At 40.2% G+C, this 27,217-nt stretch overlaps 1 protein-coding gene across 1 annotated transcript; it reads right to left on the bottom strand.

Moving 5' to 3' along the window:
• Positions 1-928: 928 nt before the first annotated feature.
• ADGRG7 (adhesion G protein-coupled receptor G7) lies at positions 929-26,546 on the bottom strand. Its single transcript, XM_074860751.1, has 16 exons — positions 26,438-26,546; positions 22,809-22,916; positions 18,057-18,188; positions 17,156-17,265; positions 14,602-14,757; positions 14,011-14,102; positions 13,575-13,693; positions 13,377-13,490; positions 11,465-11,625; positions 9,883-10,032; positions 8,425-8,537; positions 6,266-6,630; positions 4,598-4,679; positions 3,507-3,668; positions 2,356-2,512; positions 929-1,153 (listed from the first exon to the last, which is right to left on the bottom strand). The coding sequence occupies exons 1-16, from the start codon at positions 26,544-26,546 to the stop codon at positions 929-931; spliced, it is 2,355 nt and encodes a 784-aa protein (XP_074716852.1).
• Positions 26,547-27,217: the final 671 nt, after the last annotated feature.

Below are 27,217 nucleotides of genomic sequence, written 5' to 3'. Positions count from 1 at the left end.
GGGGGAGGGTTTATATTTATTTACAGCCTAAGTTAAGAAACCAAACTCTTAATGCCTCGGTCAAGGGACCCCTCTTCCAAGCTCCCCATAAAGCCAAAAGACAGAGAGAGACAAAGGTGCAGCCCAAAGTCAGTTCAGAGCAGGGTGCTAACTGAAGCCCTCCAGCTGCTGTTCCAGTAACACCCATCTGCCTCCAAAAGTGAACATGCTTCCTATCCCAGGCTAATCCTGGGGGCGATGTGAATAGGACCTGTTACATATTTATAAAGAATTTCTTTCCTAGCCTATTTCTTCAAACATCTAACTTCCTTTTTTTTTTAAATTTTCTTATAGGAAAACAGAATATTTTGTCTAATTACCATTTATAATAAAAAAAGTTTTAGCTGGGAAATTTAAAAGACCATTGTAAGGTACAGATTTTCTTCTGGAAAGACCAAGCCAACATATTATAAAAGTAGTAAGTAGAATTTGACCCCAGAGCCCACGAGAATTATGCTGTTTGTTGATTTACCTGTTGGTTTCTAACTAAATTTAAATCATTCTTACAAAAGGGAGAGGAGAGCTACAGTGCATAGGCTAGGTAAACATGTTCAACAGGCCTGAAAAATGAGAAGGGCATAAACAGAGCAACTTCTATACATCTGTACTGTAATATAAAACTATAATAACCTCAGGTCCTTTCAAAGACCTTCCTCAGTGACATGCAGTGCAAGTAGAATCAGGAGGAGAATCAGCAGCATTGCTGCTTAACAGTCACACAGTCTTGCTAGCGTGTGGTCCTGCTTTTGACTCCTGGTGGGCTTGGTTTATGATCTATTTTGAGCTACCCGCAGCTGGAGTAGTGTGTCCATCATTCAAGATACCTATGGGATCTACATAAAACAAACAATGAAAGATGCAGGATTATATTTCACGTATTTACAGGTTTCTAACTCTGGTTAGGGAAGGTAGACAAGGAAATATTCTCTGAAGAAGTCTGGGTGGATCTGAAAGCTTCCTGTGAATGTTTTGCGGGCTGTGATTTTGAAACGTAGTAAGTTTTTGAATGCAGATACAGTGGTACCTCTGGAACCCAGAAAACAGAAAACACTTTGGAAACTTTTTCCTTGAAGATTGGTGATCTGAAAGTGTACAGAATACAAATCTGAAGGCCCTGTAGAGTATATGAAAGTGTGGTTAATATTTTGCTGATAAAACCAGAAAGTCAAAGTTTAGTCAATATTATTTAACTTGAAAAACAACCACCATACAATTTTCAGTAACCACTAACAATTACATTAATACCTTGAAAGAAGAAGAAGTACCTTCAGTAGGAAAATTATTCCATGTAACTATGGATTTGCAACTGTAGTCACCTCATTTGCACATTGTAATGGATTAGCTAGCATGTCTCAGGATAGTGTGATTACCCTCTGCTAGACAGGATGAAGGTAAGACCTGCTTGAGCATGCCATAAACACTAAAGGAGGTTGGTGTGCCCTATCAGCATTTCAATCAGACACACCCGGAGGGAGACAGGACTTCAAAATTTCTATACCTGTTGTTCTAAAGTGTCATTTCAAAGATTCATCAGGAGTATACTGCATTTTTTTTAAAAAGAAAAAAGTCTCATGGTTTTAAATAAGTGGATCTCTGTTCCCTGTTCATGATTTCAGTTTTGAGTCACATGTATAATTCATCTATCAGTGTAGTAATAATCACTTCAGGACTTCTTACAGGGAGAGTGTGCGGATCTGATCCCCACTGGTGTATGTGCCCTCAGTTTTCAATAGATCAGGCTGATATAAACAACAATATTTGGGGATGGGGGGATTTTCACATATTTCCAATCAGCTGTTTTGTAGAAAATATGCAGTACTGTAATGAAGGATCCATTACTCCAAGTGCTTCGTACTTCATATGCCCTATATGAATACAAAGCCAGGAATGCAGCAGGGACATAGGGGAAAAAGAGGCAGCTGCTTTCCTGTAGGCTTCTATTCAGGGTCATTGTGAAAGTTCTCAAGTCATGAAGCTCTAGTTACTTCCCTGGGACTCCTTCCCACAGCTGATGCAGAAGTTTTTTCCTGATACTAATTCTGAATATAATTTTATATATGATTTGGTATAAGAGAAGCCACTCAGACAGGAAGGTCTTTTCAGTGGTGACTTTAAAATAAAATCCCCCATTGATTTGCACAATGGGAAAAGTTTTACGAGTGTCAGACCAGAAGGGTAGTACCCCTTTCTGAACAAAAATTCTGAATGCCTATAACTGCTTTCCAACAAGTTCCCAGGCTATACCAAGCTATAGAACAAATAAATCCAACATTTTTTTTTATTATCTCAATTATTAGTCTCAGAATTGCTAAATACCTGGGTAGCATTCAAAATGCAGAACAGATAGCTGAAAAAAAGACTTGTTTCTTCATGACTTATTAACATGAGGTAGCCTATCATCCAGGTGATTCCAAGCACTACCGCTATGGAGATAGTGCCAATCATCTTTTTCATAAACGAATCCTTTTTATTCCTAGAAACACACACACAAAAATATTAAATCATTCTCTATACCATTTAACGTCTTTTTGAGCTTTAAACTTTCTATTTATTCAGGACTATATTGCAAAGATGTGTTATTCAGGTGAGTTGAGAACATACACCTCCCTACATTTGTTTGACATACCATCCAGAGAAGAAATGCAGAAAAAGAAATCGAACCAAATTTATCAGAATAATCTGTGTTTGGAGTATGTAGCTTGGATGTATCTTTAACGAAAAAGTGAGGTTTACCAAGACAACAAGAAGCATTGAAAGTTAGCATGTTAGCTATTATAAGCTTTTTAGAATGCTTATAACTTCAGTCCAAATGTGCTTAATTTCAGTATAAGAATAAGCTGCAGTGAGGTTTGGATATCCCGTTTTTCTCAAGCATGAGGGGAGTCAGAGGTAAGGTATTTTGTTTGCTCCAACTGAGAAAATTGTACATAAAAGGAATGAAGAAATGGTACAAAGTTTTGTTGAACAGATCAGTTCTGTGGGATTAATAAAAATTAAAGCAATCCCCTTTTAAATAATGGAATGTACACTGCAGACATTGCAACACACAACCTGTGACAATACATGGAGTGTTGATGTAAACCAACAAGTAAATCTGCTTCAAAGCTGCTAGAGAACTGGCCTGACATTCAGATGTGCTGAGAAATTCATAATTCTCATTTGGCTGGACTCAGCTCTGCTCTCACATGGATTTAAATCAGTGATAGTCTTCATTGAAGTCAAGTTGAGTGACACTGCAACCAAAAAAAAGAGGCCAAAAGCCTGAGCTGTTTTCATTGATATGCACTTGAACAAAGTCTGACCCATTGCAGCAATGGGATTCATTTTCTGACTGCTTTAAATATACATTACTTTAAAACAAAGGATTTTGTCAAAAATCTGAGTTTGTGACAAGAAAGTCTGAGCTGGTGACAAGAGACCAAGGAATAAATTTGCTGAAAGATCTGAGGAGTCTTATGTCATCTCACCTTGTCAAATTCTTGTTCTTCTTCCATAACACAGAAACACTGATCTTGATGAAGATGATGATGTTAAACAGGAGTATGAGTGCTACTGGCAAGAGGAATGACCACAGCATGGGCTTTTGCACACTGAAATTCTGATTTTGATCCAGTGCTGCAAGCCAGCAGCTGTTAATATAAAGACAGGCCATTTCAAAAAATTTGTTAGACACATTATTCAGAATATCAAAACAAAATAATATTCCACTTTTCATCCTGAAAGACCTCACAGGGCTTCCTAGATCTTGTTAACCTATCTCTGGAAGCCAACCATTCCTTGAGAACTGAGGGCTTTCAATCACACTTCTCTTTCTCTAGGGAATGCAAAATGATTTACCAAACAAACTATGTAGAGAAATGTAATAAGGTGCCATGTAGCTAACCAAATAGATATCTGGCTACCATATGCAACTTTAGAGTATATAATAGAGCCAAAGAGAAATAGAGTAGACCTAATGGGCAAAGGTTGAAACAAAAACAGGAGCAACTGCAGAGTTGTCCTACAATAATCTTTACCTCTTTTTTTTTCATTGCCAAATAATCTCAAGTTAGCAGTTAACACTCCCTAAATGAGTATCCTAAGATGGCCACCTTATGGAAGGGGGTTTGTGTTTACATTACCAAAATAAGTCTACCTTTGTTCTGTATCATCCACTGTCACCAAGGTACATTGTAAGCCTGATAGCCTACTCAAATGAGTGCCAATACCAAAAGCATATGGTAAATAGGGATATAGTTATATTGGCCAGAAAGATTTTAAATCAATGAGAGGATTAAGTTTAGGTACTGAAATGCAATTATACACTTAAATGAAGGTCTTGAATTTCGGTTAGACTAAGAGTGTCTATAGATTCCATTTAAAGGGGATCTTGCAGGAGAATTCAAGACAGATATGGATCTAGTACCCTAAATCCTTAGAGAGGAGAAACTGCAATTCCTTATAGTGAATGTTTAGCTTGAGTGAAGAGTTTTGTTTTCTTTTAAGTACTTAGATATACAAAATAGTATAACAACAATAGATCTAGGATAACAAGTGTTGTAATAATACATGAACTTACAATTCTTCCTGTCGGTAGTTTAAAGCTTTTTCTTCTCTGTAAGTAGCTCCAAACGTTATTGCAACTACTACAGCTGGGATTCCTAATTAATAGGAGAGACATTAGCATTTTATTGTTCGGTTGTGTAGGCATACCTCCCTTCCACACAAAATAGCTTCTTGCCTCCTAAAATACATAGATTTTAAGAGCTCTATTTCATCTGTCTTGCACTAAGCTAAGTGGGTTTTCTATAGCCTAGAGAAAAAGCAGGACTGAGGGTTGTGAGCGCTGTTTTCCTGAGGACAGCTTATGTCCATGACTTGCTGATTTTTCACATTAATGAGCTTCATCACAGCTTCCAGAGACAATGCCAATGGTGACAGAGCAAACTCCTCCCTGCGCTGTAGCTACCTCCCTCATCACAGCTGTGCAATCCTGCCCTCTTGTCAGCAGTGAAAACGAATTTAAGAAAATTCTGCACCGAGCACTACTACATTTCATACCAGCTTGATGCAGAGCATAACTTTTGCCCTCTGAGAAGCATGGCAGTGTGGGTTTGCCTCCTCAGTGCCTTTGCCCCGCCTCCTGTCTTCCCTGACTCCTGCCTACCTGTTCACTAAACAGCACGTCTCACGGGAAGGAGCCTCTCCCATAAGTTTTTATCTGGGAAAAAAGCATGCTTCTTAAAGCCTGTTCCTCCTTCAGCCCTAATAGAGATCTTCCAGTCTGCCACATATTTGCTGTGCTCTCAAAGTAGATCTGAGAAGCAGTGAGTCAGAATCATGCTATTTTGGACATGTGTAACTAGTCACAGGACACAGTGAAGAACTAACACTGTGTGTTATTGTGCAAATATACACGGAACACAGTGACTCATAGCCAGACAGATTTTGCTGAACATTTTCTGACTTGCATATGCAGTGCAAATTCTGAAAGTTTTAGAGGAATTTCGTCTACCTCCACCCAAATGCAAAACACAATAATGAAACAGTCAGGATCTAAAACTGCTTGGTAGATGCCATCAGAAACAACCCACCACACAAGCTGAATACACAATGTGGATAAGGCAGGTATTCCTGTACACTGCATTGGAGGAGTTACTTGAAGGAGGCTGAGATTTTTGCTTTACCTAGTGGGCATCAGTCTACATTCTTCCCTTTCAGCTTGCAGCATTGCTGCTAACTGCTGTACTGACTTAAGAATGTGCTCTTTGCTTATTAATAAAAAATATGTAACAAGTAATGACAGTCACCCCTTGCTTTTGGATGCATGCAAGGCTCTGGCTGAGGCCATGAGGAGTCTCAGAGATATCTAAATGAAGAATTTGAGTCCATATATGCAATCACCGTTTCTGAAAGATTTTTTACTTAGTTGACAGAAACAGGTTGTTGAATGCCTAGATTACTGTGAAAATTTCTCCTGTGCACAACAGACCTGTGTTGCTGTGCTGTGAACAAGCTGTTGGTTTCAGTACCTTATCAGGACAATGAAAACAAACTCAGCTTGTACCAGTAGTGTAAGCAGTAACAGGAGATTGTTAAATCGTGTTGCGCTAAACCAGAGAGACACTGATTATAATTACTGTCTACTGATCTCCTATCTTTACAACTCTCCCTGAATGTACTGTGTACTGATAAGAATGTACTATGTACTGGTAAGAGTTGCCATATATACAACTTTAAATCTTACCCCATCCGATTATTGACATGGCTATGAGGAAGTTTCCAGGCAGGGGCTTCATGGCTCTAAGCAGCAGTAAGTACAACTGTGCAGAATTGAGTGCTGTCCACATAAATGTTGCTAACAAAAAGTAGTGCAGTAGGACAGCCACGGCCGTACACCAGGAGTCTGCAGGAGGATCTACCATGTCAGATGTGAGTAAGGTGTTACTGGCGGTATCATAAGGAAGGTATTGCTGGTAGTAGCTGGTGGTATCGCTGCTGTGATTCCTGGCATTTTGGTTTTCAATTCCAGAGATGAAGATGATGTTAAAAATGAGCATAGAGAAACAGAGACTCACTAACATCCACGTTACAGATGACTTTCGAGTTTTCCTATTGGTAGGAATAAATTTATGAATAGAGTAAAATAAGAACAATTGCAAAATATTGCCTCATTTCTATTGATATTAAAAGCAAGCTAGCGTGTGCAGTCTTTAATACATAGAGAAAACAAAGCAATAACTTGTTTGCAAAATTCTACACTGTCAGTACTCTCAGACAGCTTACCATATCCATCCATTTTGTCTGATTTCAACTAGAACAGAGAATACCCAGCACCTTTTAGGACTGGGCCTTCTCCAACAGCAGTTGGGATGCACTTTCTTTTTTCCACTCTGCTCTTTTTAGAATCCTTTTCTTCAGTGTTAAGAGGTGAAATAGCATAAGTATTTCTAAACACTCTTCAAGGTCCAAGGGAAGAGTAAACCTCGACTTCCAAACACTGTCTTATAAATGCATTTAAAAGGCAGAGTCTGGCAGCTCCTACAGTCTTAAATACATTGACCTTGATGAAACTGCTCCAAACCTAGTGCAAGCAGGATTAGTGCAAGCAGGATGAGAAACGTACATTCATCTACAATGTTGGCATGACTTTGCTCCTCATTCGAGGGGAAATCACATGACACCATTAATCATGGGCATGTCGATCAAGGAAATTTGCTGCAATTGTATTTGAATTACGTCACAATAAAACTGTAGCACAAGCAGTGCACATAACCTACATTGCTGTATAATCACGGTGCCTCAGGTCATCTGTTTTCTACAGGCATTGTATAAACAGAAGACAATAGAGTATAAAAACTATCAAATAGGTGACAGAAAGCAGAGTAACATTTAAATAAAATAGCAAGAAGAGAACCTGAGAAAAAACATACATGTTTCTACATGAATACTAAAAGTCTAAGCGGTAAGACGGTGGGCTGAAATGACTAGCCATAAATGAAGACACCAACGTAACAGGCATACTGGTAACTGGCTAAAAGAAAGATAACTGATTAGACATTGTAATACCAGGGTACAGGACATACAGGAAAGTAAAAAAGATGTCATGTGGTGGTGGAATACTGTTATACATTTTTAAAGCCTAGTATTAAGGGAGAGTAATGAACTAAACACCTTAATGTGTAGCATGGAACAGTGTAGCAATAACAGACCGCTGGGTCTGCGCTGTCAGTTGCAGGACCAGGGTAGTAACAGCGACATCAGTGAGGCAGTGGGGCACATGGAATGCAACAGAAATGGCAAACTGCCCTTACCCCATGTAGATGGGACAAATGACACTTGGGGACATTACCCAGAGATCAGACATGGTGATGGGAGCCTGTGGTAAAAGGCTCAACCCTTGACTTGATCCTCAGTAGCACACGCTGCCTGCCATGTTATCTTACAGTTGGCGAGCTGCCCTGTCAAAGCGATGGAAAGATTTTTCTTGTCAGCGGCCATGCCCAGTGTTTCTTACAAAAGGCTTGGCCTTTTACCGTACCGGGCTCCTCCATACTCTGCTACATCATTTCTTTTCAAAGCTTACATTTTTAGAAGGTGGATTTATTGAATAATAATTGTGTATATATATCCTCACTTTAAAGATTAACATTTACAGAAAGGTTAAAGTTTCATATAGGTGAGTGGCATGGCTGGGACATCTCATGCCTTCACTTTAACCAGTAAGCCACACTTACTTCTGAAGCTATGCTATGTGATTAGCTCTTTTTTAAAAATACTATTTGTTGATCAGTAATATTGCAATATGTTCTAAACTGGCTACTGTCTTTGTTTTCCTCAAACTATATACAGAGCAAAATATTGTAACAGTGTAAGATACTTGCAGTTTTACATCTTCACTCTTACCTAGTGAATATTTGAAACAAAATGGTAATGACCAGACCAGCCATGGACAATCCCACACCAACATAAGAAATATACTCCAAAGGCTTTGCATATTTATATTTGATCTGAAAGGCCTAGAAAACAAATTGTATCAGTTATAAGATAAGAAGAGATAAATTTATTTCTAAAATTTGTGTTTCTAATTGCACATTAGAAACAAAAATATTTTAATAAAGTTATGACTGTTGCTAGCCACTGCCAAAGTTTTTAGATCACACAAAATTTTTCTGGACCTCCAAACTAGAGAGACTTGTGAAGAACTCTAGTTCTTCAGATAGTTCTTCAAATATCTGTCAAAGGAGACAGACCACTGTCAATCAAATATTAAAAAAAATAACAGATTAAATTATTCATAGAAAAATGCGAGGTGACATGGACTGGAAAAAGCTTTTACTTTTTGTACTGATGTGCATTCTGAATTTTGGCTTCTGAAGATAAGGTCTAAGGTAAGATGTTACGAAGAATTACAAATCAAAACAAGTCTTTGTTTGGATAGTGACAGTAAAACAGCAACTAAATGTAAATTTATTCAGTGAAACAGAAAATAGTCTTGTCTTTACATAAACAGATGGGAATCTTCTCTAGAATATAGTAATTTTGTGCAGTAAGGACATGCATAAGGTAAAGGGAAGTACAGAAACAAGTAAATATTACAAATATGGAAATGGTGTTCTATGAAGACAGAGTAAAAAGAAACTCTGTAATCCTGGCGCTGCTGAAGTCAGTGACCATGGATATGTGATTTTAATCGGGGAGTGTTTTGTTTAGAGTAGCTGAAACAAATACTGAAAGAATAACGAATGTCAGAGACAGTCAGTCATTCCTAAGTAGTCTTGTTAGTACAAGAGGACAATATATAAAACTTAATGGTATCATGCTTAATGTTTACAGAGCAATTGCTTTTTATAAACATATAAGCAAACAAAGTAGTTAATGCTAAATACTTTGAGTTATTTACCCAGCACAAGGCAGTGCCACAGCTAGCCCAGATCCCAGGCTACTCTCCTACTCATCTTGGGCCACTTTTGGCTTTAGACATACACTCATTTAACAACCAGCTGCAGCAATGGAGGAGCAGAGCTGGAGGCTACCACCGTTGAGCAAGGGGATGAATTGTACCCGCCCTTCCCTGCTGCTGGGGTGCCCAGGGAGATGGACACAGCCACAATTTGTGTCCACGGAAGCCAGAACTCACCAATACGTTTGGCTTTCCAGCAGCCTGGGAACAACTCACATGTCCCAATTTGCCATCTCTGCCACAGGTCAGAAACAAGTACGTGGGGACATCTTAAACTGCTGTGCCTTCCAGCTCAACATGCCTATGCCCTTACATTGACATGCTGGTCTTATAGTTGAAAACCACCAAACAAATGAAGAAAACTCCAAACTCTTCCCATTCAAGAAAGGAGAATGCCCTACCATCAGGACAGCAAAATTAGTAGTGTGATTACACCTGCATCTCAAGAACTGGTCTCTTCCTTTTGCACAGCCAGCGGTGCTCCAGTCGTTGACAGTATAGTCCCAAAAGACACAGGCATGATCACGCAGCTGCAGTTTGGATGTGTTGTACTATGGATGGGGATTGCAAAGAGAAAAAGTGGCTACAGAAATGTAAACAGATATGCACCAGCAAACGGCGTGTATTGACAGTTATCCTCTGAAAGGAGAGCTGACAGCTACTAAGGGATTTACAGGGTTTCCATTAAACCTTATGAATGATATCAATAACAGCATAATTTGTCATTTTGAGCTTTCTTCGTGTGCCTTTCTCAGTCAAGATTGCCAATGAAATTACACATTTCTCTGAATTATTCAGGTAATCATGGTTCAGATGCACATTGTCTAGGCATTAAACAACTACAAATGAATTCTCTGTAAGCCAAACAACAGCTTTCAGATATTAGTAACATTAAATTGCTGCCAACTGGGGCTGAATCCACACTGTAACAGGAAGCAAACAATGATAAATGCCATGAACCATCTCCCCTTCTCCTGCAGCATGGTGGTGCTCATATGTCAAACTGCATGCAGTCATTTTCAGACAACATCTTCTGCAGGGTACTGCAATTAGAACTGCTCTTAATATGCAAAAAGTATTGAAGTGCAAATAAGTAGTGAAAGCAACTCTTCACAGTACTAGGTAGTTCCATTAAAAATGAAGAATAAAAGTAGGAGTAAAAAAAATCAATTATGTTTGTTTCAGTGATTTCCTTAGAAATGACATGTGCTTCCCAGATCACTTAACTGTATGGATCTGTGATAATGATTATTGATCTATCATATGAATTTATTTGAGCTTAAAACCTTTGTTAATTATTGTAAGAAGCAGCCAACTACTGTTTTCTGGAGATGATAAACATGAGTACATATTATCTAAAAATTCAGTTAGTTCGGCAAACAGGCCCTCACATAGAGTTTCCTGCCAGAAAACAGTAACATCTGAAATCAGTTCCTGGGGGAGGAAGTCAAAATGAAGCACACAATGATTTTAATTGGAAGCAGAAATTAAAACATAGTATGAAAATTGAACACACCCCACACTGATAAGTGTATTGGGCTATGCCACTCATGTTGACTCTTTCTTATTTTCAGAAATTTTGGTAGTCTTCTGGAAAAAAGAATTGTCCTCCAGGGACCTGGCTTTTTTCATTCTTGGTTTAGGACTAATTTACCCTAGGGCAAATCCACCCTGGTATACCTATAATTTTTATGGCATACAGTTTTGCTTGCAAGCAGTAACTTTAGCAGTACTGAGTCAGCAACATCAGATGTTAAATACAAAAGTTGAAAAATGTTTTGTATTCCATGTTACCTAAATACCCTTCACTTATGTCGCCTATACATCCCACAAACTGTCTCAACTACTTATTGTCAGAAATCAAGGCTGTATGCTAGAAAAGCCCCTCTGCTTGAGTCTCCGTAAGTCCTGTAGACAGATAGTAAGTAGAGCAAGGGCCGCCTCTGGTTCAAACTGAACATGGCATTTCTTACAGAAGCATACCTTGGGACTGAAGGCTATTTCAACACTGCTGATTCTTCCTCCATCAATGTTGCCAGAGACAATTTGTTTAGAGAAACTACTGCAATGTGGATAAATCCTTGACTGAAAGAATTTGTCATTTTGATACAGGACAAAGCCAACTCTTCCATTGTCTGATGAACCTTCGTGAGGCAAACAGAAAAGCAGTTATGGATAGCAGATATCAGAGAAGCTGGTGCCTTTGAAGAAGTCTACACTATGCTGTTTCACACATCCAGTATTTAAAGCAGTTTTTTGTTTAGATATTTATTTAGAATCCTTTTAAGAAGTAGAGAAGAGCTTCTCTTCCCATGAATCTCAAGAGAGTCACCTTCAATTTTTGCTGTGGTGGGGTGTGACAATAATTATCACCCTTCTTTTAATGTAATTTCTGGGGAAAAATACTGGTAATGAGGAAAATAATATCCTAAATCCCAATATATAGACACATTCCAAATGGCCAGGCTTTTAATAACACTAAATAAGAAATAGTAACACCAGGGACATTTACAGTTAGTAGGAAGTCAGAGGATAAAAGAAGTTGTCTGCTCTTTTGCCTTCTTTTGGACTCTGTTTCTTTTGCACTCGTCTACCAAATTAGAGATACTTCATCTAAGTGATTTAAATCACTAGTCTTAAATGTTGCTGAAGTGAGGAAGCAAAAATCCTGGTTTATATAATGGATTTTGTTCTTGATTTTATGCTTTTTATTTAAGATCAAGAGATTGATTTGATCTCTCTCTGATTTGATCATCAAGAGAGACTAATGTAACTTTGTATCTACAAAATGTCACAACTGTGCATTTAATATTGAAGAAATCTTTTTTTTTTTTTGAGGCAAGCTGTGCATTCAATCTAGCTCTCATGAGGGAAGTGTTATGATATACAGGCATTATGATAAAGGCTTTAATTACATGATCACACTGTTTTCCACAAGATTGTTGTCTGAAGCAGTGAACAGAAAAGACAATGACCAGTCGATGAACTATTCCATTTTTATTGTCATTACTGGGTGTGTGGGGCTGCCTGATTTATCTCTTCAAGTCTTTTCTAACCCTGGTGAGAGGACTGAATTATTAATTTCCCTGTGGGCTTGAATCCAAACAATGTTCGTCATTATGATGTCTAAGTGCTACACGAACTTCACCTTCATTATATTCTTGTGCTGTGATGTCTTAGTGCTACTGTCACTATACAGAGAGACTGACGACAAGTCTGCTGATTTCAGGTGCCCAGTCTGAAACTCTTCTGATTTTTAGCATGTCATAGAAATGCACAGATTCAAAGCTCAGCTCCCCCACACCCACCAGCTTCTGCAGCAAATGAAGCAGAGGAACTATAAGCTTTTTTTTTTTTTTTTTTTTTTTTTTCCCCTCATGGGCGACTCCAATTTATCCTCCAAGCACTGAAGAGTTTAAGTAACAGACATCTGGAAAACTCCCATGTGACTGTGCCATTAAAGGTTATCCCAGTATGTAGGTGTGAGGATGTGTATGTCCTGGCTGACACTTGACAGTAGTATTAATTTTATTTGAAATAGTTGTTGTCTTTGGATTTCAGGCAAGGTACATATGTACTAGCTCTTGATCTAACTGTCTGTGGAGGTATGGTCAAAGATTCATTACATTCTCAGTTTTAGAAAGCAAAGCAAATGAAAAACTCCCAGACACCAAAAGCACTCAGGCCATTGCATGTACATGTGCATTAATCTAGAAATAAGGTTATCCAGCTCATTTGACATGCATTTCTTGTACCACAGTATGGCATCAGCATGCATAAAAAACAACATGTAATTGTTTATATTGGCTAAGGGGTTTTTTTCCAAAGGAGATTTTTAGTGAATATTCATTCAAAATTTTCCCAGGCACAGTTTTCAGTAGGAGAAGGAACTTACTGTTATTTATAATGTTGAACAGTAGCTGAACTTCAGTACTGAGGTCACCAGTAAGCCCAGGGACATTGTCCTGTATTTCTAGTTTTGTTGACTGATAATATCCCAGTGCTGTATCTGCAAAAATTAACAGTGGATGCATTAGAATTTATGGTACATACCGCCTTGTCCAGGTAAATCCAACAACACACACAGACTTACTTCTCTGTGCTGAAAACAGGATTGTAGAGGAGCTTAATTTCAGTGGAGCAGACTGGATTGCAACATTGGGCTGTGAGATGTTGCCAGCCAAAGAAAATTCCTCCATTGTTTTTGTGAGGCTGCATTGAAATAATGAGTGAGATAGAAGTTACCACTATTTGTTAATACATGGCTACAGGTTCAGTTTCTGAGCTTCCTCTCTGATTTAGTTCTCCAGCAGGAACTGCTCCTCATTCCCTATCTTCATGCTTTCTTGAAAGCAGAAAAATCCAGCCAAAACTGTTTATGTTGGTATAAATCTACTGAATCAATGAAATTGCATATTGGAGTTAAACACTAAAAATGTTTTGACTTGTCCATGAACCACTTTCATCTTGAAACAGAAGGGAAAATGGAATTGACTACATTTTTTTAAAATGGCAAAAGCTAAAGTTACCTTGTTGTAACATTGACAAGATTATTGTGGTCAAATTCTGTTTCGTTAACATCCAAGAGTTGACTCACTGTAGCCATTACTGCCACAGATGCCTGAGACAAGCAGAAAAAAAGGCAATATTCAAATACAATTGAAATAAATCACCCCATGTGCTACATAGTGGATGGGCAAAGTAGGGGCACTTAATAAGCGTTACTTTAAAGTGCACACGACAGAGTAAACAAACTACAGGATGCCATTCATGAGAACACAAGCTTAGCGCCAATGAGTTCATAAATACCATGCTTTTATTAATTAGGATAGTAAGAAGTAAAGGATTAATTTAAACATCAAATGATGCTCATATTAGAATTTCAGATATATGCAAGTCTCAGCAGCAGATAAGAAACAAATTTATGCTCAGCAGTGATTCTACAAGTATGCACTCAGGGCCACTTAACTCTGCTAAACGGCAAAATGAACGCATTTGGCTGTGGTATTATGTAGAGTTAAGAGGAAGGAGAGTATTCCTTCTGCTGGTACAGGGAGGACAGAATTGATATCCCAAATATTAAGCCACAGAAGTCTTATTTTATTCTTAATAAGTCTCACCTGAGGGTCTTCTGAAACATTTGGCTTTTTCAGAATCTGCACTGCAATGTTTGCAGCAGCAGAGATGTTCTGTGTGGTCAGTTGGTCTGGCATGGAGGTGAGGATTTGAGTGTTACTTGCAATAGCTGAAACATTGCTAGAGTCCACAGTTTCAACCTGTTAGGAAAATGCCATTCAACAGAAAGAAAATGAGAAAAGTAAAGAGACTCACCACTTTTATATCATTCTCACATAATATCAAAATATACAAGTAATTGGTGGTCTAGATTTTTTCTGTTCATGTCAAGTGCATGGTGTTTGCAAATTCTCCCTATAGGATGATTTCATGGACTCATGGAGCAGCTCGGGTCAGAAGGGAGCCCTGGAGGTCCCCTAGCCCAGCAGGGCTGACTGAGACCAGGCTGCTCAGGGGCTTACTTTGAAAATCCACAGCCTCCCTCAGAAACGTGCTTGTGTTTGGCCAGCATCAAGGGGAAGAATATTCTCTTATCTAATTGTAATTTGCCATGTTGCCACTTGTCTCCATTGCCACTCATCCTAAAACTGTGCAACTCGAAGAAGAGCCTGGCCCCATCGTTCTCTACACCTTGCCATGAGGTAGCTGAAGACGGCAGCAGGAGCTCCCCTTTGTCTTGAGGTCATTGAGCTTCTGAGTTTATCAACTTCTGTACATCTTTCACTGTTCCTTAAATAACCAGAATGGGATTTTTGAAAAGCCACCAGAGGAACTTGAGAAATATCATGTGGAATAATCGTGCTTCTCAACACAGTGCTTATAACCTGCACCAAGAACATTATCCTCACTTCAGTACACTGTATATAGTGTCAGCTTGGAATAAATGTAGAAAAAACAAATAAAATATTCTGGTGCTGGAGATACTAATAAGAATTGTTAGAAGTACTTGTGGGGTCCAGTTTGAGCCAGTCAGCACTTAATGGGTAGAGCGTAAATATCTGTAGTATCTTAAGAGTCTAAACACACACAAAAAAAGACAAGACATTAGCTGTATGTTATATGAAGGTATAGCTAGGTATACCTAGAGATGGAAAATCTGCTAATCATCAGAAGTTCCTTTATGGGCTATGGAGACCAGCTAAACAGTGTATCAAGTCATCCATTTTCTAATCGTGTCTATGAATAGCTTAAATGAATAGCTTCAATAACTGAATTGTTCTCAAATTTTTTATGTTGGGAAGCTATCAAAATCAAGATTAATTCAATCATGCAGCTTTGAAGCGTTTATAATGCTTGGAATGGTAGATAAGAAAGGTGAATATGTTGCATAGGGAGGAAGGAATTTTGCATTTATAATTACTGGAGATATTCATTTGACTTGAGAACATCTGCATATGCACCATGAACAAACAGTACATCGTGAATGCCTGTTTTCGCTATTCTTACTTCTGACTTATAGCCTGACCTTGTAGTCAAAGTAAATATTTGTATTTAAAAGGAATAAAATCCTTTTAAACCTGGTCTCTGGATCACTAGCCTGAACACCTCCCATTTCCTAGCATTCCCTTTTGCACCCCGAGCTGCCCTGAGCTCACTAGATGGCAGCATGACATCACACTGCCTAACAAAACCCCAAATTACTAATGGCAGCAGAATAACCCTGTTTTGCATCTTATTAGCATTAGAAATCGCTACTGCTGATGTTATATGTTACGTTAGAGAAGATTTGACATTTGAACCATTTAGTGAAGGCTATGTACTGGGAAAACTGAGCTCAAGGATTTCCCTCAAAGGATCCAGGCAGGTGAAGCATTGGGTTGAAGGTACGTTAGTCAAGAAAAATACAGGATGAAAGGGACTTCTCTTATTTAAAGGGCCTGTAGCTGTTTGTTTGTTTGTTTGTTTGTTTTTCCCCGTTGGGACTTGTGATAAGGAAACAGCTCAGAAGCAGAAGAGAAGCAGCCACTGTCTGCAATGTGCTTAGTCATGTTCAGCTCTCCGTGTTTTGTAGATATGGCAGAGCTAAACCTTAAAGCAAGGCTTAGGGGTTTATGGATTTTATCAGGAAGAGTTTGTCATTCATACAGGAGAATTTGAGTTTGAGTTCTTGATGGACAGAAGAGTTGTCTGTGTTCAGCTGATCACAGGACTGAATGGAAAGGTTTGGCTCTTAATCCTTCCTAATGTGTCAGTGTCAGCATCACTTCATTCCCTCATGCCAGTCTTCTCCAAATCCCTTTCACTTTCTCACCAATTTGGTATCCTGGGTCGGCATCGCCTCCATTCAGAGGTATTTGCTGCAAACAGGGAACCTGACTAAGGAAATTGCAGGCCAGTTAAGAAATATGAAAAGGGATGCTGTGTTCAGGCAAAACCAAGCAAAATATAATGGTCACCACTGGAAATCCAGGCCATTTGCAAAGCAGGCACATGCCAAGAATGCCACTGAAAAAGGCTTTGGTCATTCCTTTTGCTTTCTGCAAAGTTTTAAGAAATGTAACCCATATATATTTCCTGTCTCAATTTCCTATAACTTTTTTTTTTTTCTTGGGATGATGCAAAATCTCAGACACTGTTTAAATAGTAATTTAAGATTACCTGTGATGCTAGGGAGTCCAGATTTTCATTACAATTCAGAATTTTGGGGGGTTCTAAAGTAGGAGTTCTCCCTTCTCTGGAGCACATCCGGATTGCTATTGAAGTGTTACCTGTAGTTTTTTAAAAGCAGAAAGATAGGCATTTAGTACAGAAGCACTCACTCACATGCACATGATCTCACTGGGAATTAAAACTGTATTGTGGTTGTGACACCCTATCCAGTGTAATTTTCTGTTTGCATGTAGAATATTTGTCTTTCAGTGTTACAAGTGACCATCAATTATTGAACTAGCTATTGTTCTTTTTCGAACATGTGTTTTATACTCATATACACAATCTTGTCAGAGTGGCTGACATTATTTATGCCAAATTCAGATAGGTTTAGTTATGCTAGAGCTGCAGAAACACATCTCTTAAACAGGAGGCACAGGCATCAGCACTGAGCTATCAGAAAGACGTTTCATCATGTCCTGAAAAACATAGTTTGTATATTGAGAAAGAAATGCAAAAGGCACGTGGAGCAGCTGTGCAACACTTGCACCTCTTCAAGGTCTCGGAAAGCTGAAAAAGTTCATGGAACCACAGTTGATGGAAAGCATCCTGAATCCTAATGCTAAATAGTAGGTTTTGAATAGATTATTTTTCTAAAAAGGCTGTTCAGGAGCACATATTAACTGACTCTCAGCCCAGTCCCAGGCAGGCACAGATACAACTTGGCATGCATACCTTAAATTCTCTGCATTTGGGGCAGAAAGCTGTGTGGAAAGGTTCACACTCCTGCTGCCTGAGCTATGCTGTTCTGGCTTCAAATACCAAACTCTCATCTGGTCTAATAATCTGACATCTTTCATAAACCTTACATTTACTTTTGGGAAGTACAAGTGAAAGGAAAGATACATACCATTCACAGAATCAGGGTCACATTTTTCTTTGGAGTTGCCATATTTACCCACTATTATCGGTTCAAAAGTAAGGCTTTTTATAATGCCTTCAGAAGTGTTCACTGTGCAACTACTGGCTTCACAGAAATTAACTGCACAGAAGAAAAAAAAACATATATCCACATCAAATAGTTTTAGTACAAGGACCAATTTTCAAAAATAATATAGTACTGAGACAGTAGGAGCTCATTGCATCTTTTACCTTAAAGGAAAGAAAAGCATTTGGGTAAATCTTGTCTAAACCCAAGCTTCTGAGTTGCTACAAGTGATATTTATGAAGCCACTGAAAGCCTAAAAGCCCATACTTTTTGCTATGTCTCCTATTTTCACTGCCTTGGTCCTAGAAAATTTGTAAATATTATAAAGCTTCACTTCCAGAGTCTTGTTACTGAGGTAGAAATCAGATTTGGTAACCTAATGCCACAGAATACAGTGGTGGGCAAAAAGATACATTTGCTCCAAATGAGATCTGGACAATTAATGGGGGACGGTCCTTTGGTGACTCTGAACCATGACAGGTCAGATGCAGCTTCTGGCGTGGGAAGTTGCTGCCCCGCTGCCTGCTGGGGTGGGATGGAGTGGCCACCCCAAACACCACGCTTCATCTAAGCACCTGGTACTGGCTACGTCTAAAGGAAGGATGATGAGCTCAGTGGACCCATGGCCTGACGCAGTATGTCAGCCTGTTGCATTCTCATGTCATACTGTACTGCTGTAACTTAACACAAATTTACCTTGCAATGCTGTGAACACTTGAAAAAATACTGCAGCACACAGGCAGAAAATTTTTGCTTGGTCTTAGGACTTGCAACATCCTGGTTTTGCTAATTTGGCTAATTTGAACCACATTTCAGCTGACTGTGTCCCATTAGCAGGACTGAGTCAAAGAAGCATACTTATGATTGGAGTCCTGAGGGGAGCTCAGGACACCTGGAGTGTTCTCTGTGTTCTGGCACAAGCTTCCTTGCCAAGTCACATAACTTTCTTTGTTTTCTATATGGTCTCAGTTTCCCATGACACAATGATACTTTGCTTCTATAGAAATGGTTATGAATAAATAAGGACGCATGACTCTGCAAAGATTAGATCTGCCTTATAGCACCATACCTGAACTTCTCTTGCCAGGAGGTGATTAGCAAGGCAAGATGTCTCAAAAATGTGAGGTGGCAGGAACCACTGGAGGGCATCTAGGCCAAACAGAGGCTCTGCAGCCTCACTGGGAAACATGTTCCACTGACATGCTACCTTTCTACTGAAAATATTTGTGCTCAACTCAGCCTCTCGGACTGCAATTTATTACTTCTGCCCCTTGCTTTACCTTCTGGTGCTATTGAGAAGAGTTTGGATTCCATGGTCTTTGCAACTCCCACTCCGTTAGCTGAGGCTGCTGTTAGCTCTGTTCTCGGCCTCCTCTGCACCCCACTGAAAGAGCCCAGCTCCCTCAGATGCTCTCTGTAGGCTGCCTGCCCTGGGCCCCTCACCCTCCTCACTGCATCCTGCTTGGACCCTCTCCAGCTTCTCCAAGTCTTGTAGCCCAGGGTGCAGGCTGCAAAACTGAGCACAGACTTCCCGGTGGGGTCTCACCAGTGCCAGGAAGGGGAGCATAATGGTGTCCATCAACCTGTCTCCCCCCACACAGCACAGCTGTTCTGCCTTGTTTGCAGTGAACAGACACTGTTGGCTCATACTGAACTTGGCATCCATTGTCACTCCCAGGTACTGTCCAGCAGGGCTGCTCCTCAGCCAACAAGTTCCTGGTCTGTACCAATGTCCCTGGCATGGAGATCAGCACCTGTCCTTGTTGGACGCTGTGAGGTTTCTGTTGGTGTGATCCTTAGGTTTCTCAAGGTTCTTCTGCATTGAAGCTCTGCCGTTAACTGTGTCAACAATACTTCCACCCTGCCCCGAGTTTAGTATTGTCTGCAGATTTGCTGAGAGGGCATGCTGTGTTGTCGTTCAGGTCTTTGATGAAGACATTAAATGATACTGGCCCTAATATTGACCAGCAGGTTACTCTGCTTTTACAATATTCCAATCAAGTCACTGATCGCTACCCTTTGAGCTTGGCTGCTGAGTTAATTTTCAACCCAGTCAACAGTTCAACCCAACCCATACATCTTCACCTACCAAACAAGAATGTTGAGGGAGATGGTGCCAAAGGCATCTCTAAAATCAAGGTATATTACATCTGTTGCTTTTCTGTTGTCTACATAGCCAATTATTTAATACAGAAGACAGCCCTATTATCTGCCCTATGAAAATCCATGCTGTTCCTGATTACCTTCTCGTCTTTCACGTGCATGGAAGTAGACTCCAAGAGGACATGCTCCAAAATACTTCTAGGGCCTGAGGTAAGCCTGACTAGCTTATGGTCCCCCCCAGTCCTCCTTGCCTTTCTTAAAGGTGAGCATAATGTTGGCCCTTTTTCAGTTCTCTGTGGCCTTCCTTGATCACCATAGGTGACAGGTAGCAGCCCCACAGTCACATCAGCCAGGTCTTTCAGCAGTCATGAATGAGTCCTGTCTGGACCCATGGATTTGAATACTTCTGTGGTGATTCTGCCTTCCTCCTGACAAACGAAAGCCAGGAATAAGTTGCTGCATTCATGGATGAATACATATGCATTCATATATGAGTACTTATTCAAGCTTTATTTTTTATCTTTCTAGTTATTCAGTCCTTCATCTGAAAGTGTTTTGGGATGGTTTATATAAATATCTATCCTACTTGGTTTTGGACTTACAAAAGAGAGTCTATCTGATATAAAATTGTTTGGTGCTTTTTTCCCCACTGATACAAATCTCAAGTTATGGCAAATATTCTGACCTCAGTAGAATTGCTCCAGAATTAAAAAAAAAAAAAACAACAAAAAAACCAACCAAAAAACCAAAAAAAACCCCAAACCAACAACAAACCACAAGTAGGAAGAAAACCAGGCCCTTTGTCATGATCCGTGAAGGAAAGTAACCATGACATAACGTGCAAAAGGAATGAAATATGAGCCAAGTGGAAATTTCCGTCACCATTGGAACAAAAGTAATTGGTTTACAAAAGTTGTCTACCCTATATGCCCTGCTCTCTCCTGCTGTCAATAAACCAGATCACCTCCGCTTTATCCTCAACACCCAACTACACTTCCTTCCAGCTTCCCCAACATCTTTATCACTATGTTCCTACAGTCTTTATGTCCCATCATGCCTCAGCCCCACCCCACCTCTGTGACCTACATGCATCATTAGATTCCCAATACCTAAAATATACATCTTTATTTTGTTAGGTAGTGGAGAGGAGACAAATGTAATGGGTAGTTTAGAGCTAAGCATCTTAGTGGCTAGACTGGATTAACTGGCCATGTGGCCCCCACCTCCTCACTGCTGGCATGTCTCCTCACCTTTTTCTCAGGTATTTACAGGGCTGGTCTTCTGTACACAACTAGTAATATGTGCAAAACTCATAGGATCTCAAGACCTTTAAAACCTGGAACCATCTAGTGAATTTAGTTGAAACTGGTCAGCAAGTTAGTTGCCAAGAAGATGGAACAACAGACAGATGGGCAGTATAAATGTTCCTTGGGAAAACAGAGTAAAATTTAGATTTTGTAAATGCAATAATGTTTGTTATTATTTCAAGTTAATGATGCCTGTCCAAACGTTCTTACCGCATGTATTTTAATAACTACAGTTATTAAAATCTATTCTTTAAGGCAATTCACAGCAAATCAAATGCAGAATACCAGAGGAGTGAATATAGGGAATTACAGAGTTATCACAATGGTTTGTTTCCAGTGCTGAAATCCCAGCCACGATTATTTTAGTTAAACCAACTTCTCTGAAACATTTTGCCCAAATGTTCCAATCCATCATGAACCCATCCAATCTGTCATTGACTGTTGGATGTGCTACCCATCCTGTCATAAGGGAAATGACATGGGAGAGTTGAAGTTTTTACCTACATAACAGTTTCCACCAAGAATATTTTCCTGGATAAGCTGCAGATCTTTCAACGTCCTTGTGACCAAACGTGAGTTCATTTGACAAAGGCACAGCTGACACATGATGGCATATCCATGAGTCACACTGGCCACAGTGTGGTTTGATGGCTTGAAAAGCCTGAGCTGGGGATTTTACCAGCTCTGGAGATACTGCAGCTGGGCGAGCCAGCACCATCCTAGCATCAGCTAAGAGGACATGCTCCAGTGGCAAGCAGTGCAGAGATACTGTGCTGTGGCAGAGGGGACTGAAATGCAAGTCAGCCAGGCCAGTGCTATGCCAGGCATAGGAAATTTGACTCATCCAAAACCAATGCCAGTGGCAGCAGGAGCTGAGGACAGGTTTTGTCCTGCAGAGCGCTGAGCTGGATGGTGTCCCTTAAACACTGGCAGACATGGCTGTACTGGCCACTGAGGTCTGAATCAGATTTCCAAGTCACTCTGATCTTCAAACAGAGAAATTTAAACAAAGGCCAAATTGACTAGAAACGGGCCACAGACAGTTGAAACCTGTAATGTCTTCTGCAGATATATTACTCATTTGAAGGAGCAACAAAAGTGGATGAAGGATATGGTATCACCTGTCAAGAAGAGCTACATCACTGCTTGCAGATCCAACCCTGCTGAGCAGGTCTTAGCAGGGAAGGGAGGATCAGGGGCCTCCCAAAGCAGAGGGGTTCCCAGAAATGATGCCAGCTGCACATGCTGCCTGGCCTGTACTGACCTATCTCACAGAAAGATCCCACCCACTCCTCTGGGCACACACAGGCTCCATTCCAACATACGCCACCATTGAGGCAGAAGCACGGACGTACCACGGATTCTGTAATGTCTGTATAAATAAAGAATCAAGATATAAATATATTAATTAATATGTATGTAAAAACACATATCTATCTAATTTGGTGAAGGAAAGAAACCAACATGATCTATTTCAAGCTTCAACTAAAAAATATGTGTGATCGACAGTCTTGCACTGGTCCCTCCTAGCCCCTAAAACCAATGTCATGCATGTGGGGTCAAAGCCTTCAAACATGAATTTGCATTGCCACAACCATGTAGGTGGAAACAGTTTTGTGCTGGACAACCAAGAGTGATGGTGTGGACCTCCAGGCTGCCAAAAGCTCAATCTGTTGAACCCATGAAAAGCCCAAATCACCTCTGCAGGATTTTACAGGAACAAGAAGACAAAACAGGGCCACAGCTTCCCAGTGCCGAGAGACCCAGAATGGTAACAAAGATGTGGATAGTTACACATCCAAGAATCAGACAGAGATACTCTTATTTAAGACAGGCATTATAGGATAAAGCAGATAAAACCCCATGCCCCAGTTTCAGCCATAGCCTCTATCCACACTCCAGGATGAGTACCAATTTTTATTCTGTCTTTTGGCAGAAATAGTGGGGTTTGTTCAAAGTAGTTGTTTCACAGGCTGCCACAGCTTCAGGAGACAAAACCTGTCAGGAGACGGTATGAGCAATAGCAGAGAAAGTGCAGATCTTGGAAAAATCTGAATATACTGTGTTATTTGCTGTGTTTGGCAAGCTCTGAAAATGTTACGGTTTCTTTAAAAAGAGACTGGCAAAACTTGAATGGATAAGGGGTGTTCTGCAGCAGAAAATGCAACAGGGAAGGGGTTGATGGACCTCAGGCTCTGAAAGAAGGGTCCAAGACTTGGGGAATCTCCACGGAGCAAGGCTTCCTTGCAGTCAATCTCACCTGGCCCCCAAGTGAAGGAAGGAGTTGGAATCCCTTCCCATAAGGTTCATGGTCGAAATTATGCACCTGTGCACTGAGTGCAATGTATGCCTTGAAATAATGCAGAAATCTGGAGTTGAGGACTGCCATTTGATCTGACATTTTAGTGCCTGTGTTTTGAGATGCTGACAAATAAAGCCAGAAAATTCAAAAATAAACAGTGCTAAAAGATTGCCTAACTTCTTGCTCTTTAATGATATTCATATAATTGGAAGATTATTGCAAACCATAGGGGATGTGCCACGTGGCAGGGGTAGTTCTGTTCTTGGCATGCATCGGTCGGCTTTTGCTCATGTTGTTGCTGTTTAGCATTTGTATTTCAGGCTGTCTCAGCTACACTACAGCCAGGTGTCTGTAATGATAGTGGAATAACATCTATGTGTCGCTAGGTAATGTCTCCACTAGCCATCAGCTTTTCAAAACATTGTCTCTCTGTTGAAAGTCTTACAGAAAGGAAAGGAAAACTCCTCCAGCAGTGGAGATCTGGGTGGCCCAAGCAGCTGTGGAGAATGGCTGTATCTAGGGGAGCTGGTTGCCTGGCTGGGCAGCTGTTGCCCCACTGCCCGGCGGCGGTGTCTCACCTGGCAGGCACATGCGTGGGGCACATGGGGCCACGTGGCAGAGGAATAACACCGGGGCTCACCCACTTGCTTTGGATTGGGAGCCTGGGAACCCACAAAATCCTGGGGAACCTGCAGCACGGCTCTAAGCCTCTGTCTCGCTTGGTGAATGCGTGCCCGAAGCAACCAGGCAGAAGGTGACACAGCAGGGTAGTCTGTCACAGAGGATCCCAAAACCAGAGAGGGAGTGGCTGCAAAAGGAGTGTAAGGAAAGGGAAAGGTGAAAAGGAAGACAGGGCTGACATTCCTTTGAAAGCAGTAGAACAGCAAAGCATGAAGCTGTGGGGCAAAAAGTGCAACGTTTACCCCTGGGGGTGCAGACACAGCTGTCACGTGGCCCGTGCAGCAAAGAGCAGGTGCAGGCAAACAACATTGGCCTCACCTTTGCCTTCCTCAAGAGTCCCTCTGTAACAACAACATGACACTCGCAGGATCTGTTAATGCTAGTCAAAACTGTGGCTCTATTTATTGCTTCCTGGTAACTTTCTTAGCCTACTGTTCAAGGTCTCATGTACCACTGTAAAGCAATTGGGTTTTTTTTCAGAGGGAAATCTTTGTCTTTCACAAATACAAATTCCTGAGATGACTAATGCAGTCATGTCTACCCCACATGCAGTAAAACTCATTAGGCTCCAGTGATTGTGGCATTGGCTTAAAATCATGGGGATCTTCTGGTTTTATCTTAAGACTCAGAAACCATCTTCTTTTTATTTGTCTTTGCCTTTTAAGTTTTGAAGACATTAATCATTTCAAGAATCACATTGATTTTGACTGTATATATTTTTAAACTAAAACTAAGATTCTTGCATAATACTATGTCATCATGAACTGTTGGGGTTTTTTTAATCAAACATCATGGGAACTGTTAATGCTAATACTTGCGGTTAAAATTTGAATACAGAAGAAACACTACCACTACACACAACAGGCAATGAATCAGATGGGCATAGAGGTATTCTCCATCCCTGAAGTAGCTGCAGTTTAAAGCCAGTTCCTAGCTGCTCATTTGCCTGCAGCTGTGTAAATCCTAGGCATAAGCAGAGGTATCCCCAAGTTGCACTGAGAGTTAACTCCTATCTCATCTGGGTTTAGCTCCATCAAGTCAAACAAAGCACTGGGCAGGCATATACTTATATTAGCAAAAGTAGATTATTACTGACATGTGTTTAATAAGTGCTGTTTACTTACGTGCCATTTCCTGGGCTTGGGTATGTTCCCTCCCTACAAATAGCTGATAAATCTCTTGAAGTAAATATAGCCTAATGTATGCTCATATAAATGTTTCCCTAGGCTTCTTGGTCTCCAGTCACATCTGACTCCCTGCTGGACAAGCAACCAGGAGTATCTGATTCTTTCTATGAATTCTGAATATAGGTCCATGCATAATTTTGTATCATGTCAATATAGTGAGTACTTTGCTGAGACTAAACACTTACCAGTTTTCAGCTCCAAGTTTGCACACAGAAGTGTCTTACAAGGGTGCATTGACCTGATTTTCAGGTATATTTGTTTTTCTATAATGCAAGTTGTAATGAAAACATGAACAGGTGCTATACAGCATGTTTTGCTTACTTGCATGCAAGCATATAAACATATGTAAAGCAAAATATTTCCTCTTTAGAACATAATTTACTAGACTAGCTGGAGGTTTATTTTTGTCTTTTGAAAAATAAATCAGATTTCTACTGAAAGAGAGAAAATTTCAAGACATTTCTCAAAGCTCTATCAGAGGAATCATGCACAGTGTAAACAAATTACAAAGAAAATACTCCAGAGATTTTTTGTCATCTTATTCTGTTTTACAGTAGAATGCAAAGTTTGGGTACTTCTTTAAACATCAGTGTAAGAAGAAAAATGTTTCCACCTAAGAAGCGTACGGCATGGATGTAATCATGTTTATCAGCAAACAAGGAAAGGAAAAAGAACCCAAATAGCTCAAATGGAGCTCAAATGGTGTAGAATTATATTTCTTACCTGTTTTAAACCTGAGGACAAGTTGCCAAATACACAGTGCCCAAAGGGTCACAGTCACTACACAACAGGTAATTCCAACCAATATTCTGTCCCAGTGGAGTGAAGGCATGTTGTGGTGCAGACTGTCTGCTCTGCTATAAAATGGTATTATACATTCGTAACCTTGTGATGGATAAACCATTAACTACTTGCCAACTGATAAAATTTTAACCATTTCTGTTCCACTTAGGAAAAAAAAAGTTTTGGTAGAGAAGTAGCACACAATTATTTCGATCATTTTCCACCCGATAAAACATTCAACTTATCAAGGCATTAAATGTCATGTCTTCTACTTGCTGTAGGAAAATGTCCCACATCAGACACCCAGCTGTATTTATACTGATAAGGACTAAAGCCTGTTCTTTGAGTGCATGGCACAGCTCAGGGTTATGTCAGCGAACCTCTCTTCCCTCTAAGTAAGGCACTCCTATATATATACATATATATATATATTGCTTCCTGGGAACTGACTCTGTTCTTCAAACTAGACCTGCACATGGTCTGGGGGGTGCTGGCTGGCACAGACCAAAACCATGCCAGGAAGCATGCTACCACCTCAGGAATTAGTCCTGTTGTGTGACCTCGTTCCGTTTGGTGGCACAGCCATCACCACCGGGCTCCGCAGTGGGGAGGCCAGGCAGGACCTGGGGAGAAGACTGTAGAAGGGTGAGAAGGAGGTCTCTCCTCTGCAGCAACATTCCTCTTGTGCTGAGAAGAGGTAGCAATGCTGATTGTATTAGG

Source organism: Strix uralensis, chromosome 2 (assembly GCF_047716275.1).
Source record: "Strix uralensis isolate ZFMK-TIS-50842 chromosome 2, bStrUra1, whole genome shotgun sequence".
Taxonomy (NCBI): domain Eukaryota; kingdom Metazoa; phylum Chordata; class Aves; order Strigiformes; family Strigidae; genus Strix; species Strix uralensis.
Note: the sequence above shows the minus strand (reverse complement) of the source record. Positions and strands in the feature narration are given on the sequence as shown.